At 54.2% G+C, this 17,883-nt stretch overlaps 2 protein-coding genes across 8 annotated transcripts; one reads left to right on the top strand and one right to left on the bottom strand.

Moving 5' to 3' along the window:
* The first annotated feature begins 8,357 nt into the window (after window positions 1-8,357).
* B4GALT3 (beta-1,4-galactosyltransferase 3) lies at window positions 8,358-13,992 on the top strand. 6 transcript variants are annotated; one of them, XM_088016751.1, is made up of 8 exons: window positions 8,358-8,442; window positions 9,316-9,390; window positions 9,749-10,023; window positions 10,560-10,795; window positions 11,394-11,584; window positions 11,715-11,837; window positions 12,971-13,075; window positions 13,210-13,992. In XM_088016751.1, exons 3-8 carry the CDS (start codon window positions 9,762-9,764, stop codon window positions 13,481-13,483), a joined length of 1,191 nt encoding a protein of 396 aa, XP_087872877.1. In that variant the 5' UTR covers window positions 8,358-8,442; window positions 9,316-9,390; window positions 9,749-9,761; the 3' UTR covers window positions 13,484-13,992. The 6 variants fall into 6 exon arrangements, with proteins under 6 accessions (XP_087872877.1, XP_087872878.1, XP_087872874.1 ...); XM_088016752.1 differs by having other exon boundaries at window positions 9,726-10,023; XM_088016748.1 differs by having other exon boundaries at window positions 9,316-10,023.
* A 116-nt stretch (window positions 13,993-14,108) lies between these two features.
* PPOX (protoporphyrinogen oxidase) lies at window positions 14,109-17,759 on the bottom strand. 2 transcript variants are annotated; one of them, XM_028091008.2, is made up of 13 exons: window positions 17,561-17,759; window positions 17,294-17,388; window positions 17,016-17,150; window positions 16,769-16,884; window positions 16,493-16,625; window positions 16,040-16,184; window positions 15,739-15,929; window positions 15,235-15,295; window positions 14,997-15,115; window positions 14,806-14,916; window positions 14,559-14,708; window positions 14,394-14,436; window positions 14,109-14,311 (listed from the first exon to the last, which is right to left on the bottom strand). In XM_028091008.2, exons 2-13 carry the CDS (start codon window positions 17,378-17,380, stop codon window positions 14,169-14,171), a joined length of 1,434 nt encoding a protein of 477 aa, XP_027946809.1. In that variant the 5' UTR covers window positions 17,381-17,388; window positions 17,561-17,759; the 3' UTR covers window positions 14,109-14,168. The 2 variants fall into 2 exon arrangements, with proteins under 2 accessions (XP_027946809.1, XP_027946810.1); XM_028091009.2 differs by lacking the exon at window positions 17,561-17,759 and having other exon boundaries at window positions 16,769-16,900; window positions 17,294-17,380.
* Window positions 17,760-17,883: the final 124 nt, after the last annotated feature.

The raw sequence follows: 17,883 nt of genomic DNA, 5'->3' as shown, positions 1-17,883 counted from the left end.
CCTGATCGCCGGAGACCTCCAGTCAACGGAGATGTCATAAATACTCGGCTCCAAGCACAACTGATCAGAACAAGAAGGCGCAAAGAGAACAGGAACGGCTATGTCCACGCCAACAGGCCCTTAGTAATGAGAGCTCTAGGGGGGCCCTGGGGCGTCGTCCTCAGTGGGGAGAGCGCTGGAGAGGGGAGCCCATGGGTCTGAGTCTGAGCGGGGGTTCAGTGTCTTATTAGCTGTGGTGTTGGCTAAGTCACTGATGCTGAGCCTTAGGTGGCTCATGTGTGTAAGGGGGCCAATGATACCTGTCCCCACCAGCTTGTTCTGGGAACAAATGATACAATATTTTCAAAATAGTAAAGACTGAACCATGTGAGAGGTTATCCTATGACTACTGAGTGATTGGGATGGGGGCCCCCAGAATCAACCAGTGTGGACCCAGCAGACTTCTCTGCCGATGTGAGGTTAGACCGGGATCTAATGAAGAGGAGCAGAACCTGGGTGGGTGGGGGGCCGTCCAGGGGGCGAGAAGAATGGCGCGGAGGCTGGTCTCGGGTGACGGGCAGCCAGGCATTAGCTGGAGGTAGCACACTTGACAGGCAGCAGGGCACGAGACACAGCTCTGCTTTTCCTTCTGAGCAGGTGACCGTCGCTTGGCAATCCTGCGTGTGTCGTGAAGGATGCGGGGTTGGGAAAGGGCGGCAGGTGGGTCCCGCGAGAACGACAGGCAGTCATGGGACTGCTGGGGACTGGGGAAGGGACTGAATATGGAGGTGAGGGAGGATCCGTGGGTAAAGAAGCCCCTGGGGTGGGGGTGGAAGAGGGGAGGATGGGGGAGCTAGAGCCACTTCACTCACCTCCAAAGATTCTTGGGGTATGGAGCTGGGGCTGGGGCTTGAGGCCGGCCGTGGAGGTTGTGGTGGTTGTGTGCGCTCTGCTCACCGAGGTCTGTCCCAGGCGGTGCCTCACACAGCGCCTTATACTTTCCGCCGCCCGGCTGGGCAGCGACAAGAACAGGGCTGGTCCCTTCTCTCCCTCCTGCGTGCCTGACCCCCCGCCGCTTGGCCCGGGGCTTTCCCTCCTGCGCTCCTACCAGCCAGCCTGGAGGAGATGTAACCGGGAGTCTGAGACAAGGTCTTCAACTGTCTCCTCTAGTTAGCAAAGCTGGAGCACCAACAGCATGTTTACAGATCTTAGTACCGTGAGCTCATGGCGCAACAAACCAAGCTCCGCACTAAGTACACGCAAGGTACAGACAATCAATGTGCGACTGGAGGAGCTGGCTGCGTCACGGGACGGGGCGTGCTGCGCCCCCACGAAGAGAAACAAGGGGATGGCACAAAGAACTGCATGGTGCGGCCGAGCCCGAGCCCAGGCTTGATGGCCACAAGGGTTAAGGAGGGTGAGTCGCAGCTGCGCTGAGGAACAGGTCATCCTGATGGCCTCCTCACCTTCCCGTCACACTCGTGGTAATTCCCACCTCGTAAACCACTTTCGTGTGTATTATTTTAACCAGAGGCTCTTCACTCACTGAGTAGGGTTCTGATTGGCATAAAGAAGTTTTTCCCAGAAAGGGATTGAGCTTAGTGGCCACGTCGGTGATTGGGTGGGTGTGCGGAGGCATACTGTGAGAGAGGAGGACAGAGAGAGCTAGCTCCCCAAAGGGAAGTGACGGGCATCACAGCCCTCCCTCCCAGGCGAGGCCCGACCCCTTTCTGGAATGCCCTCCCCCATCCCACCCTTCCCATAGCCGGGCTGTAGACTCTGCCTAATATCCTGAACCCAAGCGTCCAACAAGTTCTTGCTAGGGATGAGGGGAATTCATACCTCCCTGCAAGAGCTACGATGAGCTCTCTCCCCAGTCTGCCTACTCATTGCCTTCATGGCCCTGTGCTGGGGTGTAGGCATGTAATCAGGAGAAACCAGGAATAACAGGAAGGAAGCAGGCATTGAGACAGTTCAAGTATCTGGTCTTAGAGGGGAAAGGAGGGAACAATGATGAGCTGAAGAAAGACCAGTCAGGGAGTGCCAGGGGCGGTGAGTGCCCTGTCCCTGGGGAAGTTCAAGCAGAGTTTGGACAACCATTTTATGGGATGGTAAGTGGTGTGTGCGCGCGCGTGCGTGTGTGTGTGTTTGGGGTGGGGGAAGTTGAACAATAACTCTGAGCTGAGCCGATTTCTTTAAGCTCTTTCTGCCCCTCAGATTCTCTGTGTCTGTGGTTAGAGCAGAGGAAATCTAGGCATTTGTCCAAACTCTATTTTTGTGGTGGGGGTGGGAAAGCCAGGTTTCGGGATGAGCTACTCGTGCACACCTCTACTCCATCCCTAGCCCCACTTCTTTAATCTCTACGTAGTATCACAGTATTGTGTCTTCTGAAATACCAGGTTGACAGTAAGTGACAAATGCCAGCATCTCATTGGTCAGGGCTTGTGGGGGAAGAAGGGGGAAGAAAGTGGAATTCGATGTATTAATATTTTATTGGCTAAGAGAATGCTTCTGAACCAATTGAATATTTTCCCCATTGACTGTTGCTAGAAGGGAAGCCAAAATCATTGGCAATAAGACTTAAGCAGCTGACAGCTAAGGGAAACCACCAGTTCTAAAAATGTTCAGAGAAAGGCTGAGGGGAACAGGGTTGGGGGGGGGGGGACTGGGGGCTGAGAGCAACAATACTGAACAATTTCCCCAGAAAGGACCTTATATAGGGACAGGTCCAGAGTACTGAGTAGCCTTAGGAAGGAAAGGGAGGGGATGGAGTTCATTTAAGGCATCCCTCACAGTCTTTGGGAAACCAGCAAGAGGACTTAACCAACCCAGTAATAGACAAGTACACAGTGACGCACTTGGACATACACCTGTCCAACTTCACCAAGATACACCAGCACATTCTCTTGATAAGGTAATAAGCATTGAGAAGCTGAAAATATGAGAATTTGGGCCCGAAAATGGGTCAGAGGAAAATATATTAATTGACCTAGTTTCCCAAAGAGAATTGACTGTTTACCGCATTTGTTTGTTCAATAGATAAAGCCATTGGGTTATACACTGGAATCAAACCATGCTCTCACAGCTTCGGGAAAGGACACAGATTTTTGGAGGCAGACTCAATCTAAGCTTTGCTACTTACACGTAATGATGTGATCTTAAGTTACTTGATCTCTGGGAGCCATGGTTTCTTTATCTGTAAAATGGGTATTACTACCACCTGCCTTATGGTGAGGTTGTCGGAACTTAAGAATATAATGGCGTAAATGCTTGGCCCCGTGTCTGGCTTCTAGTAAGTGTCACTACATGCTGACTGTCTTCCCCTCAGATCTCTTCCTTTGCCAGTCCCCCTTCCCACTCCTGCATTAGCATCAGAAAATAATTCTACCAAGGAACTGTCTAGGTCAGATCTAAGATGGGCTATTTTGTCGAATTTATGCTAAAAGGTCTCTCGGTTACATTCAGGGGACGATAAAAGGGAAGACGTGGTCCCTGTTCTCAGAGTTCACAGTCTGGTGGCTGAGACCAAAATGCCAGACCAGTGTGACAGATGTCATGAGAGATGAGGGGCGCCTAGCACAGAATATGGGGTCAGAGAAGGATTCTTGGAGGAGGTATCTGCCTCCCCTTCTAGAAATAGGCTGTAAGACAGCAGGGCCCCTAAGGAGAGTGGGATGACAAAGGAGGAGGAAAGAATTTCTGCTTGCTAAGTCAGCTCCAGGGTTCTTCTCTGTTATGCAAAACCAAGGAGACCCTAAAGTGAACAGACTTGAAGCTGGAGGATAATATTGTAAGGAGCCAAGTAAGGTTGGAAGGGAGAGTTTTGGGGAGAAGCTACCATCTCAGGGGACAATGTTGAATGGGGGAGAGGGTTTTAAAGACATTGGGCCATGCATTAAATGTGCTCCCGCTCCATGCTCTCCTCCGATGTTTCCTTGAGAAACCAGAGATTTAAATCATTCTGAAGCAGTTTTGAGTACTAGACTGGGTTTCTTCTATTGCATTGCGTGTCATGACTGGGCCATTAGAAGCCCCAGAATTTATTCAGAACATATAAAGACAGGATACTGTGGTAAAAAAAACAACAACAACAACAGCACATTAGAATCGAAGCTTAAGGAGATGTAGCAGTTCTGGGTGATGACTAAGTCCAAAGAGTGGCCAGGGTGAGATGGAGTGGAGGTGCGAGTTCTTGAAAACATGAAGCTTATAAAATGAATGCAGGACAATTGTAGCACATGGCAGGCAGAGAGCTGGGATAGAAGATGAAGGTAAGGGGGTGCCGGGGTGCTAAGTCAGTTAGACGTCTGACTCTTGATTTGGGCTCAGATCATGATCTCAGGGTCATGGGATCCAGGCCTGAGTCAGGCTCCATGTTCCTGCTTGGAATTCTCTCTCTCCCTCTCCCTCTGCACCCCCCTCCCCCCAAAAAAACTCCCAATAAATAAATAAATGAATAAAATCTTAAAAAAGAAAAAAGAAGATGAAGGTCAGTTTTACAGAACTGAACACCATGGAGGAACAGAGGTCCTCGGGGAGAACCACATTTCCACTTTCTTTTCTTTTTTTTAAGATTTATTTACTTATTTTAGAGAAAGAGAGTGGAGAGAGGTGCAGAGGGAGAGGGAGAAGAAGAGAATCTCTAGCAGTCTCCCCGCTGAGTGCAGAGCCAGACACGTGGGGCTCGATCCCACCACCCGGAGATCAACATGATCTGAGCCAAAATTCAGAGTCAGACTCTGAACTGACTGAACCATCCATGTGCCCCTCCATTTTCCATATGTTTGTCTTTTCTACTACCCAGTGAGCTCCTTAAAATATCAGAGCTTTTACTTGGCTCCTACTTTGTGCTCAAAATTCAGATATACTGAATATCTAACTTCTGCCATCACTGTCCCATAGTTCTAATTATCACAAACCCCCCTTTATATGGGGTTCATTTTATAGATGAAACCCAGAAAGTGTATTGTTCAATATCACACAGCCAGTGGGGTTCAGAGCCAATCATACTGAAACCCAGTATTGTCTCATTTTGAGCCTCCACAGGTATCTCGAACTCATTAAGTCCAAAGTTTAACTTGTCATCTCTACTGTTTCACCCATATGTGTCTCTTCTAAGTTTTGTTTCTTACTGAAAGGAGCCGCCATCCACCCAGTGGCCCGCATTAGGAATCGGGGAGTCCTCTGACTCCCTGAGTAGGCACATCCATGCAATCACCAAGCCCTATTGGCCTTGTAAAGTCCTCAAAGACAACCTCTTCCCTCTATTCCCACTGATTTTGCTTTTTTTTTTTTTTTTTTAAGATTTTATTCATTTATTTGACAGAGAGAGCTCAAGCAGAGGGAGAGGGAGAAGCAGGCTCCCTGCTGAGCAGGGAACCCCATGGGGGCTTGATCCCAGGACCCTGGGATCATGACCTGAGCAGAAGGCAGAAGCTTAACCAACTGAGCCACCTAGGCGCCCCCCCCCCTCCACTGATATTGCCTTATTTTGCATGAGCCTCACCTCACTCCTGGATTTCTGCAGTGACCTCTGAAATGGTGTTCCTGCATCCAGTCTTGACCACTCCAGTGAATGCTCTGTGTTTCCACCGGAGTGAACTTCCTAAAGTTCTGACAGTAGCACTCTCTGTTTAGAGCACTTTCCCTGCCTTCCTCTTCCCCCAGGACAAAACCCATTCTTTTTAACTAGTTTATGGAGACTTTTACTACCTGGCACCTGTTCATCTCTTCTGACTCCTGGCTCACCATGCCCTTCAACCCAACTGGCTAGCCTTACTGATCCATTTTTAATTTCCCAAACTCCCTCCTTTCTTCTCATTTTTAGACTTTTGCACTTATGGTTTCCTGTGTCCAGAACGCTAGACAGCTATTAAAATACAATGTTCTGGGGCGCCAGGGTGGCTCAGGTATTTAAGCGTCTGCCTTAGGCTCACAGTCATGAGATCAGGGTCCTGGGATCCCTGCTCTGTAAGCAGTCTGCTTCTCCCTCTCCCTCTGCCCCTCTCCCTGCTCGTGCTCTCTCTGTCTCAAATAAATAAATAAAATCTTAAAAATATATAAAACACAATGTTCAGAAAAAGGTGAAGTTATGACTCTCCCACTGCTGAAGAGATAATTATTCTGACACTTGTTCAAGAGGTAAGGAAGACTTTTTTTTCAGCATAATTGCAGTAAGTGTGAAGACTATCCCAACCGGAGAGAGGTGGAACTTGACTCTGAATACAATCAGGACGAGGGGATATGTATAGGGTCAGTGGATGATTACATCAGGGATGAGGAGATTCTGGCTAAACTGATTCAGCAGAATTCTTCCTGAAAGTGGCCAGTGGTCCAAGGATGAGGCTTATTTGAAAAGAAGCCTGAGAGGAGCCTGTCTAAAGTTTGGCCAAGGACAGAGTTATTGTCAATACCCAAATAAAAATGAACGTGTGGGGCGCCTGGGTGGCTCAGTTGGTTAAGCGACTGCCTTCGGCTCAGGTCATGATCCTGGAGTCCCGGGATCGAGTCCCACATCGGACTCCCTGCTCGGCAGGGAGTCTGCTTCTCCCTCTGACCCTCTTCCCTCTCATGCTCTCTATCTCTCATTCTCTCTCTCTCTCAAATAAATAAATAAAATCTTTAAAAAAAAATAAACGTGTGTTACAGATTTTATTTAACTCGCATGGGAACTGACAGATGTGTGTTCTAAAGAAAAGATTCTCAGCAGCTGTACTCTCAGCTTCAAAGGGAAAAAAGCACTTTATTGATATTGTAAAAATCTAAAAGAAACTGAAGAAGAGGAAAATCTGCGCATAGATGAAGGCAATCAAATCGAGTACTTACAACATCCAACCTCATCAGCGGGTAGGGAAGCCCCCATGGAGTCAGCCAAAATGGAAGGCCGCTGGAGAGAGGCCTCTCCAGCTGAGACTTCCAACTGACCATCCCTATAAGGGCCGTCCTTGTAGGGCAAATGCTGGGGTCTGAAGTTCAACATTTGTTTGCCTACGTGCAGTTTGGAGCTAGCTGCATTCCTATGTCATCTTGTCTTTACCTATTCAAGGAGCCTGGGCTAGGTGTGTTTGCCTCCCCTCCCGGATTCCATTCTGGGGAGCCAGCCCAGCCTGGAGACGGATTCCATTCTGGGGAGCCAGCCCAGCCTGGAGACGGTGCGGCTGTAGGCAGATTTTATAGCTCTTGGCGCCCAGACCAGAAGGGCCAGTTCTGACCTGGAGGCCAGTTAATGTCAATTAACCAGGCTCCTTGGGTCACTTACGTCTCACAGACAACATTCTTTAGCTTGCCTGCCAATGTGCGGGTGGGGTGGTTGGTTATGCAGGACAAATCACAGGAACCTCTGTCCATTCAACGCAATGTAATACCTAGTTTAAAAGAAATCTAAAGAACACACGTTTACAGATCAGGAACACAGAAATGAATATGAACATGGAAACAAAAACTGTTGTTTTTTGTTTTGTACAATGTAGGGAGTAGGGGGTTCACTGAACCTCAGTCCTCACAGAATTTGCATGTGGATCAGTTACCTACACAGAGTTGTAAAATAGCTCCCTCGGAAACAGAATCTCATAGGGCAGATGGATGAGTCCTTCTGGTTCCCCATTAACCATCACTTCCGGGAAGTCTTTCCCAAGTCTCTGCGTGTGAATGAGCTGCAGTTTCTGGGCAAAATCATATTTATCGCACTGTATTGTTTATACCCCTCCCTTTTGGAGGCACACATTGTGAGTTATGCTAAGTTTCCTGGGTGTGAACATCTGCTTCTAAGAAACACAACATGCTAAGAGGGTAGTGGAAACCACAAGATAAACATATTGCGTACTAATGGAGGGTCCATTTCACTCTAATATCTGGGAAAACACAATTTTACATTAAAGCAGACGCCGCCCTTCCCTCCTCACTCAATGTTTCCTTGTTTTATTAACTAATCGTTTTCTATTTCAAGGCCTGCGGGACACCATGGGGATACAAAAATGCGCCAGAGCAGTCGCAACGATGTACCCTGAGCAAAAAACAATTCTGACACTAAGTGGCACTAAGTTGCGGGGGCACCACGAACACTCCGGGAAGGGGCTGGCCCGCGGTGACAGGTCTTGGGACGCGCCAGAAACTGTCGCACTGGCCTCTGGGCCAGGCTCGGCGCTGCAAGAAAGTCCTGATTTGAGCTGCTATCCTCCCAGTCTGAGGGGTGGGAAATGGCATCCCGTCAGGAGTGGAACCGCAGGGGAGAGGCCCCCGACGACTCCCCAAGCGGTCCCGCCGCGCGGGGCTGCGCTCCGGCCTCGGTACCCCCAGCCTCCCGGCGCCCCGCCCGTCCGGGCGGCTCCCCCAGGCCCCGCCCCGTGACGCGAGGCCCCGCCCCGTGACGCGAGGCCCCGCCCAGCGGCGCCCGCTTCCAAGATGGCGGTGACGATGCCTGCCAGGCTGTCGGGGTGGCGGTGACGACGGGAAGCAGAAGAGCAGGTATGTGGGCTGGGGGTGATGGGGTGAGAGGCCCGGGAGAAAGGTTCGGGCGACTAGGAGGATGAGAAGTTTCGGGTAAAGGCTGGAGACCAGCTTGAGCAGGGAGGGGGTCCCAGGTGGAAATATGGATAGAGGCCGGTGGGCTCACGTTGCAAATGCAAGAGGAGGTTGGGGTGCTCCGAAAGAACTGGGCTGTGACCCTCCGCAGAGCGCTGACCACTCCCCCTAGGTGAGCCAGCCCAGGTCCCCCCGACGGGCTCTGCCCAGCCCTCCCACTCCCCATCTCACTTGTAGCGGCAACCCTCCGCCCTACCCCCGCTAGGACTGGGGTAGGGTAGAAAAGGTAGAGGACGCCACCCCCATCCTACCCCCCGCCGCGCTCCGGGGCTGTTTGCTTGCAGCTCCCAGGTGGTCACGCTCTCTGCACCTGCGGAGCTAGCTCCCAGGCACGTGAGGAACGGAAAGGAACCTGTTTCTTACTCCGCCCTGGGTTCTCCTGAGGCCACTCCACAATCCTGTCGTGACTGCCTCACCCCTTGGCGAGAATAATGTCTCCATTAGCAGCCCCGTCCCCACTCCCCAAACAGGTTGGTCCTGTCGGGTTGGGGTATGGTTAAGTACACATAAACCTGACACTCCAGGGCAGCTGGGGCAGAGGCCAGGGACCTAGCATCTCTGGGTCCTCCCCTTTTCTTTCCCAGACCACCTTCCCTCACTTCCACTGCCGGGAAACCAGTTCCACCAGAGATCTTGATCTCTGCCCCTCTGGGCCAGTGGTTATCCTTGACCACTTCTGTTCCAGCTGGTCCCAGGATCGCTGTTGGAGTGCTGGATGGAGCCTTTCTCTGTCCTCTGTGACATTTCCAATTTTAGATAATGCCTCACATCTCTGCCCCCCCGGGACCCCCTGAAGTCCCCATGATCCCGAAGAAGACAGCTTGAACCTAGGTGAGTCCGCCCCTCTCTAAAATTGGGAGGGAGGTTCTCCAGAGACTCCTTTGGAAAGGACCTGAATGATGTAAGCATCCTTGGGGGTGGGGACTGAGAGTAATTGGTCTGAGTGGTTTGGAGAGGAGGTGGAGGAGAGTGAAACTTAGGCTGGAACTGGCAGGTGGTAGGGCTGCTGGTGGTTACATTCTGTTTCTTTTCCGCGCATGACTGTACACCTGTGTGCTCCCTTCTGTGACTTTGCTCTTTGTGTCTTTTCCTCTCAACTCTTGGCACCACCTTGGCTGGTAACTGATGATCTCTCTGCTGGCTTGCTCTTCGCTGCCTGCCCCCAGAACTCTCCTCTCTCCCTCCTCAGACCTGAGCCCAGGATGTTGCGGAGGCTGCTGGAGCGGCCCTGCACACTGGCCCTGCTTGTGGGCTCCCAGCTGGCTGTCATGATGTACCTGTCACTGGGGGGCTTCCGAAGCCTCAGTGCCCTATTTGGCCGAGAGCAGGGGCCGACATTTGACTATTCTCATCCACATGATGTCTACAGTAACCTCAGTCACCTACCTGGGGCCCCTGTTGCCCCAGGGGCCCCTCCAGCTCCTCAAGGTCTGCCCTACTGTCCAGAACGATCTCCTCTTTTAGGTGAGTGCAGAAAGGAGGAGGAGGTAAAGGGAAGGCCAGGGTGTGGGGACAGGGCTAGGGCGGCAGGCGCGAGATTTAGGACCTGGGGTTAATGTAACCAAAGGTGGGCAGAGGTTGAGATCAGCAGGCTCTGGATTTGGAATTTAGATTGGACTCCTGGGTTGAGCCACAACCTTTCATTGCCTGGCCATTCATGTGCTCTTGCTGCCTTAGGCCGGGGATTGCATCTTTTATAGATGAGCCCCGGGTTAGTTAGTTAGTTGGAGGCCCTTCTGTGTTCTCCATCTTCTAACCTAGTGAGGCAGGAGTTGTGGAACCCTAAAATAAGATAGGCTAAGTACAGAGCCTGCGCCTTTCAGACTTTGCAAAGCTGTTCCAATGATGGGAAGCTCAAGGTGTGTAGATTTCTGTGTAAGCCCTTGGGGGAGCAGAGTCCGAGAACCAGACTGCCGGGGCCAGCAGTGTTCCCAGGCCCTGCAGGTCCTTCTTTTCTCGTCGCCCCTCTAATCCCTGACCTCGCCATTCCCTCCCAACAGTGGGTCCCGTGTCCGTGTCCTTTAGCCCAGTGCCGTCACTGGCAGAGATTGTGGAGAGGAATCCCCGGGTGGAACCGGGGGGCCGGTACCGCCCCGCCGGGTGTGAGCCCCGCTCCCGAACAGCCGTCATTGTGCCCCACCGGGCCCGGGAGCACCACCTGCGCCTGCTGCTCTACCACCTGCACCCCTTCCTGCAGCGTCAGCAGCTTGCTTACGGCATCTATGTCATCCACCAGGTACTCCCAACCTCCTCCACTCGGACTTTCCGGTAAGGAAGCCTCGAGGAAATGCCGCACCGCTCTCCGACTGTGGGTCCCGGGAATCATTTTAAGAGGGTCAGACTGTTGAATGTGGAGAAGCACCTGGCCCTGCTCTGCCAGCTTGTTAGCCCCTAGTCCTCTTTACTCTGTTCAGGGTATTCCGACTGCCCTGTACTCTCCATGATGGTTCCTTGGTTGAATTGGGAATGGCACAAATTTAGAATTGGACAGATGTGGACTAAAATTAGTTCTGCCATTTGTCCCATATGTGACCTTGAACAAGATTCTTAACCCCCTAAAGTGAGGCAAAGAATGAAAACTAATAGACACCTGTGTTCCATGGCTGTTGGTTGTCAGGATTAAATGCTAAACAGTAGCATGTAAGTAATCAGGCACATACTGATGCTCAAAAACGATTTGTTGGATGAAAAAATGAAAGTTTGGCTTTCTCTTCATTCTTGCCCCACCCCCCCTCGATCCCCCTCCTCTCACTTTTGTACTTCCGCCCCCCCCCCCCAACTTCTCCATGCTGCTACCTACAGATATGGTCTGGTTCTTCTCCATTACCTTCCAGGCTGGAAATGGAACATTTAACAGGGCCAAGCTGTTAAACGTTGGGGTGCGGGAGGCCCTGCGTGATGAGGAGTGGGACTGCCTGTTCTTGCACGACGTGGACCTTCTGCCCGAGAACGACCACAATTTGTATGTGTGTGACCCCCGGGGACCCCGGCATGTTGCTGTTGCCATGAACAAGTTCGGCTACAGGTAGAGGGCATGAGGGTGCTGGGAAGTAGGGACACGCACCATCCATTGGAAGAAGGAGAGCCAAGGGGATTGTGGGGTAGGGATATCTCCCCAAGAGACTCATGGAACCCAAGGATCTTTCTCTCCCTAGCCTCCCGTACCCCCAGTACTTTGGAGGAGTCTCGGCGCTCACTCCTGACCAGTACCTGAAGATGAATGGCTTCCCCAATGAATACTGGGGCTGGGGTGGTGAGGATGACGACATTGCTACCAGGTCAGACTTCCTGCCACCACTCCCCACCCCCACCTTGGCCTGGATCCATCCTCTGAGACCACCCCTGGCTCTAACCCTTTGACACCAGTCTTTAGCTTCTGGCTCCTGCACTGTGCCCATTCCTCTCCCTTAGCTTTTCCCATCTACCCAGGTTAGGCTTTTCGTGCTGTTCCCCATTCTGTCGCCCTTCAGTCTCCTAGATCTGTTGATTCTGTTTCTGGGAGAGAAAAGATGATCAACAGGCTGTAGTAGTCATGGGATTCCAGAGCTGGAAAGGGGCCTAGAGATACTTCAGTCCTGCCTTCTGCTAACGTTGCATCCAGACCACTTCCTATGGGGCTGTGGAGGAGGGGCTCTGCTCCATATCGCCCCGAATCGCTTTCCGGTTTTAAGTCTGTGCCATTGGCATGATGCCAGCTCACTTTTAGCATGTGAAACATTTTGACCTTCAGCCTCAGCTGACCCAATTTCCTATCTGTGGTGTGAAAATTTGGGCTTGCTGTGCTGGACCCGTTGCCTCCCCTCCCCCTCGTGTCCTCCAGATGACCTCTCTGAATTCTTGTCCTCTGTATGTGTGTAAAGGACCCAGCAATTTCTAAATGTACGGAATTATTCCTTCAGTACTTTCCCAGGCCATCTTCAGTTCTTGCTTCTGTATGTCAGAGGTGGGGTCCTGATTACTTGGTTCCATGCTTTTCCTAACACTGAGGGTTGGGGGGGGGGGTGCAGGGTGAGGGAGTCGAGGCAGCTCAGCCACTGTTCTAGGTAGGAATTGCTGAGCTTGGGTCTGCAACTCCTGGGCTTGTCCTGTCCTTCTGAGCAAATGCCGGGGCAGTTCCTGGGAGCCACTTAGAAAACAAAGATGGGAGGTGCGGACCTACCTGCCCGTTGTTAAAAGGCCAAAGGGTGCCCGGGCTTGGCTGTGTCCAGCCCTTACATTCTCTTGTGCCATTTCCTTTGCTCTGTTTGACTTTCTCTCTTCCAGTACGTGGTACTTTTTTTGCCTAACTAGTACTAGTCGCTGTGTACAGAAACATGTTGCTGCTTCCTGGGGGGCTGTAGCTCTCCCTGTTGACCTGTCAGCAGCTTTCCTCCACTTGGGGTCCTCCAAGGTGCCCTCGCTTTTCCCGCAGGGTGCGTCTGGCTGGGATGAAGATCTCTCGCCCCCCCACGTCGGTGGGGCACTACAAGATGGTGAAGCATCGAGGCGATAAGGGCAACGAGGAAAACCCCCACAGGTAGGGAGGGCTGCCTGGGCGTCGCTGTGGCTCCATAGGGTTCTGCACCCCCAGGGAAAATACTGCATCCTAACGTTCCCTAGGTTCCTGGCTGTTTCTTTCTGGGCCTTAGTTCTCCAACCTCTGACCCTCAGATTTGACCTCCTGGTCCGTACTCAGAATTCTTGGACACAAGATGGGATGAACTCACTGACATACCGATTGCTGGCTCGAGAGCTGGGCCCTCTCTATACCAACATCACGGCAGACATTGGAACTGACCCTCGGGGCCCCCGGACTCCCTCTGGCCCCCGTTACCCACCTGGTTCCTCCCAGGCCTTCCGTCAAGAGATGCTGCAGCGCCGGCCCCCAGCCAGGCCTGGCCCTCTGCCTACCGCCAACCACACAGCCCCCCGTGGTTCCCACTGACTCCTCCTTCCTGCCCTCCTCAATCATGAAACTGAATCAGAGGGGTTGTACTCTCCCCACCCTCAGCTCCTCACTGGTCTTAGAGGGATGTGGGGGGATTGAACTCCAGGGCTGCGCTGGAGGCAAGGGCCTCTCCTCACTGCTGGACTGGAGCTGGGCTCCTTCAGTCCTGGGCGGTCCCTCTTTCTAGGGTCACCTGCTAGGGCTTATGACTGTGAATCCTTGATGTCATGATTTTATGTGATGACTCCTCAGAGTCCCTGGCCCCTGGGGTAAGAGCAGGGCTGGACCCCAAGTCCCTTCCTCTTCCGTGGAGAGAAGAGTGATCTGGCTTTTCCTGGGACCTCTGTGAATATTTATTCTATTTATGGTTCCGAGGAAGTACGTTTGGTGAAGGAAGCCCCTCCCTGGGTACTTTCTGCCAGTGCTGGAGTCACTTCCTCTTCTGGACCTGGCTCAGGGGGCTGGGATTTTGATATATTTTCTAATAAAGGACTTTGTCTTGCCTCTGCTCCTGCTTGCTACATCCCAGGCACCTTGTGCCTACCTTTGCGACCCGCTCCTCCACCCCCAGCGCCCCCACCCCCCGCCACCGTATGCCTGGAGGAACATACGCAGACCCAGCCAAGCTCCAGCAACTTGTATTTTCGTGGGTAAAGCAGGGCGAGGAGGTGGGAGTTGGGGATCAGCCGTTAGGCTCCGAGCCCAGGACCCGGGCTGCTGCCTGGCGTCCACTCTCTATACAGTCATTGACAGCAACCCCCTCATAGGAGGCTCCAGCCAGAGTCAAGGGCAGCCTCCGAGAAGCCAGGAACTGGGTCGCTGCCTCTGGAAGGAGAAGACGAAGGGACTGTTACCGCTGGCGGTCTGGTTTCCTTGCCCTCCTCACACAGCCGCTTTCCCAACTCACCCAGTTTTTGCCAGTGGCCTAGCGTATACTGGGGGATGCAGTTCTGAGGAGAGAAGAGGGGATGCGGGGAAATTTTGGTTGGTGACGGCCAAGCCCAAGTAGACGCCAACAGATAACACCGGTCCCTGCCTCCAGTGGGAGCCGAGCAGCGCGTCCTCAACTCACCTTGTGTAAGTGGACCAAGCAGTGACTTGGTGGATCCTTCAGCCCTAACTGGGTGGCAGCCGCGTGCTGTGCCTGCTGTCGGAGCAGCTCCTGAGATAAGACAGAGCCCCTGGCTTCCAGCGTCTGTAACCAGGATCCTCCCAGCATCACCTAGGGAGAGAACGTGGCACTGACAAGCCTGGCCTGACCTAGTGGGCACAGAGGGACCCTCTGGAAACCCCCACTAAGCAAAGCTGCTGCTTCTCACCGTCACACGGAGGCCAGGGGGGCTCCCGTCCTGCTCAGGAAAAGCAACAGAGTCATACACGATTCCCAGGACGCCCGGGTCTTCTGAAGATGGCACCAAATGTCCAAATCCCTGGAGGAAGGAAGAGCCCGGGTCAGGAAGGAGGGTTCCGGTTGGGCCTGTGGCTCTCGTTCATCTGTGCCCACGCCTACCTGCACAGGCAGACGAGCTCCTTGGTACTGGAGGTTCACCACAGCCACGGACACAGCAGGGATGGTGCTCAGGGCACGGGCCAGAGGTGCGGCCTGGGCAGGGAGCAGCCTGCTGAGCACTAGGGGACAGCAGCCAGGGGCCTGCTTCAGGAGGCGTTCACAGCGTGGTCCCGTGGGCCCAGGAAGCTACACTCGGCCTCACTCTGGCTGGGGATGGAGAGGGGGGCTACCCCATTACCTGAAGCTGGAACAGCGCTAACCACGTGGTCTGCCTCCAGACTGCTGTCCCCCAGAGACACCTGACAGGATGGAAACATGTGAGAACACAGAGATACTGGGAATTTTGCCTCAGATTCCCAGGCACCGAACTGGCAGGAGACACTGAGTGCTGCCCCAGGATGAAGAGACGCCCCCCCTGCGGTCGGCACAGAGCCCACCCCCACCATCACTCCAGGCAGTGGGCCGGACGGAAGCCAGCGTGGCCACTCGGAGATGTGCAGTGGGGCTGGGCTGACCCTTCCCCTACCTAAGCCACTCACAAACACCACTTCTGTCCAGAGTTGGATCCAACAGGTCTTGGACGAACGTCTACAAATAAGGCCCAAGACCCTAAGATAGCCCGTGTTTAAATAGCATCTAGGGCAGGAAAACAACGAGTAACTAGTCCTGCCAACCCTGGCCATTTAGGCAAAGATGGAGGCAAACTCGTACACACACATTACACACCAGGGGGCTCTCCTACCTTCCAGTGCCCTTCTGCCTGGAGGCTGAGCCCACAGACGGGCTGCCCTCTGAGAACACGAACCCCCCTACTAGTCAGGTGGGTGTTAAGGGCCTGGGGCAACGTCTCCAGCCCTCCACGCAGTGACCACTGGCTCCAGCGCTCAGCTCGGGCCCGGCGAATGAGTGCCGAGTCCACCTGTGGGCCCCGGCCTGCACAGGAGGAGGCAAAGAAGGATCACTGAAACAGCACCCCTGACCTCCAGTCCCTTACTCCAGCGATCCTTAATATCTTCGTCCCTTGAACCAGCACCCCCACTCACCTGCCCCCAGCAGCAGCCCCAGTAAAACAGAACGATGGGTTTGCTCAGCTTGGAAGAGACTGGGAAAGCAGGACCTGATGCTGAGCTCCCGGCTGTTGCCTGCAAACACTCCTCGGCAGAGACTGTCCATGGCTAGAGATGCCACCTTGAGGGAGAGACTGGGAGTGAGAGGCCAAGGGAGAAGCTGCACAGACTACTTTCCTGTGCCGCTGTGTCGTAGGGACGGGAGGTGGACTAGGCTTTGGGGTGGGGAGCAGTCCCCCTATAACAAAAGAATGGGAAGGAAGTGGAGGAATTCGGTCCCAACGCTGAGTTTTGGGGACTACTGGGGGTGAGGAGAGGGAGAGGATGTTCCCAAATGATACAGAAGAGCCCCTAGGTGGAAGGTTTGAGCAGGGGGCTCTGCTGCTGGTTAGGAGGAGAGGGACTTGGGGGCCTCTGGGCCGTGTTAACCTCAGGTCCAAGGCGGCGCTGGGCAAAACTGTGCACAGTCTCATCAGGATCTTTGCCCCTGGGCGTGGTCAACTCCTTCAGTCCAGCCCAAAACAGAGGTTTGGAGAAGGGAGGTGAAGGGCGGAATAACCCCCTGCACGGAGGAAGGCATAGTCATTTCTGTTCATCTGGCTCCTCTTGCTGGGAGGGCGGACAGACTGGGAGATGGGGAAATGGAAGGGGTGAGAGCATGCGGGCAAGGCAGAAAGACGGGCAGTAAGGAGGTGACAGCATTACCTGAGACCAGACGGCAGCGCGTGCAGGGCACCACCCACATACAGGAACCTGTTCTGGGCAGCTGGGTGGTCTCCCCGGACAGGCAACACTTCTGAGTCCAAGCCAAGCTCAGAAACCTGCTCTCCACACATCCTCAAGAAGAGGAGAAACTAAGGAAAGGACTGGCCCACCAATACTTCCTCCCAAGTCTGTCCTCTAGTGAAGGCCCCTCCGGCAAGCCCTCCCGGGCATTCCATAATCCTCTCACCAGGAGCAGGGTCCGGGCTCCCAGGGCTCCCGCCGGCCGAATTCCTCGAGGTCCAAGTTCAAAGATAGCATCACCTGGCCCTCGGACCGAGCGGATCCAGCCTCCCAGACGCTCACTGCCCTCCACCAGGACCACCTGGGGACAGGAGGGAGACACGCTGCACGACCTACAGCCTCGGGGTAAAGGGTCCGCAGGGGAAGACGGTGGCGCGCTTCCTTTAGCCGGAAACGGGAGGAGAGTATTAAAGGAGGCTCCCTCTGGCACGATGGGGCACTCACCTTGGGGGGACAGGGGGCCCGGCTCAGGTGGTAACTGGCGGCCAAGCCGCTGATGCCACCGCCCAGCACGACCACGGTCCGGCCCATTGGGAAGCCTAGGGGAGAGGGGCGATCGGACAGGCTGGCCGCGGAGCACCCTGCTCTGCAGAAGCCCCCCGCAGGTTCCACGTTCCACCCCCGGCCACTCACTGCTTCGGGGGGAAACTACGGCAGAGCCGGCGGACGAGGTGGGGCCAGTGAGGTTCCCGCCCAGGGCCCAGGACTCACCCGCGAGAGGACGGAGGGAACCAGGGGGAGAGCAGGTCTCGGGGCCCCCCGGCCGGCGCTCGGCGGGGGGGGGGGGGGCAGATAAGAGCCCCACCCACGCTATCTGCCAGCGCAGGGCTCGGGGCGCCCCCGCGGCCCTAAGGCCGCCGCTCCGTCCGCCCTCTTCGGGCCTTTCGACTCCGCGTCCACTCCCTCCCGCGGCCCCGGGCTCCCCCGCCTCCGGATTGGTGGCCCCCGGGAGGCCCGGATCACGTCAGCCAATGAAAGCACAGAGCTGGCGGCGGCTCCGCCCGCCCCGCGGAGCCCGGCCGCTGCGTGCGGCT

The sequence above is a fragment of the Eumetopias jubatus genome, unplaced genomic scaffold (genome assembly GCF_037043125.1).
Source record: "Eumetopias jubatus isolate StellerSeaLion01/CBP00866 unplaced genomic scaffold, mEumJub1_p1.0 scaffold_12, whole genome shotgun sequence".
Taxonomy (NCBI): domain Eukaryota; kingdom Metazoa; phylum Chordata; class Mammalia; order Carnivora; family Otariidae; genus Eumetopias; species Eumetopias jubatus.
The sequence above is the reverse complement of the archived record's forward strand: the minus strand, read 5'-3'. Positions and strand labels throughout refer to the sequence as shown.

Coding starts and splice junctions, on each gene's coding strand:
- B4GALT3 (XM_088016748.1), top strand. CDS start 9,597: ATGACTGTACACCTGTGTGCTCCCTTCTGTGACTTTGCTCTTTGTGTC. Junction 10,024..10,559: donor AGAACGATCTCCTCTTTTAG/GTGAGTGCAGAA, acceptor CCCTCCCAACAG/TGGGTCCCGTGTCCGTGTCC. Junction 10,796..11,393: donor GCATCTATGTCATCCACCAG/GTACTCCCAACC, acceptor ATTACCTTCCAG/GCTGGAAATGGAACATTTAA.
- PPOX (XM_028091008.2), bottom strand. CDS start 17,380: ATGGGCCGGACCGTGGTCGTGCTGGGCGGTGGCATCAGCGGCTTGGCC. Junction 16,885..17,015: donor GAGCCCGGACCCTGCTCCTG/GTGAGAGGATTA, acceptor TGTGGAGAGCAG/GTTTCTGAGCTTGGCTTGGA. Junction 15,116..15,234: donor TAGCGCTGTTCCAGCTTCAG/GTAATGGGGTAG, acceptor GCTGTCCCCTAG/TGCTCAGCAGGCTGCTCCCT.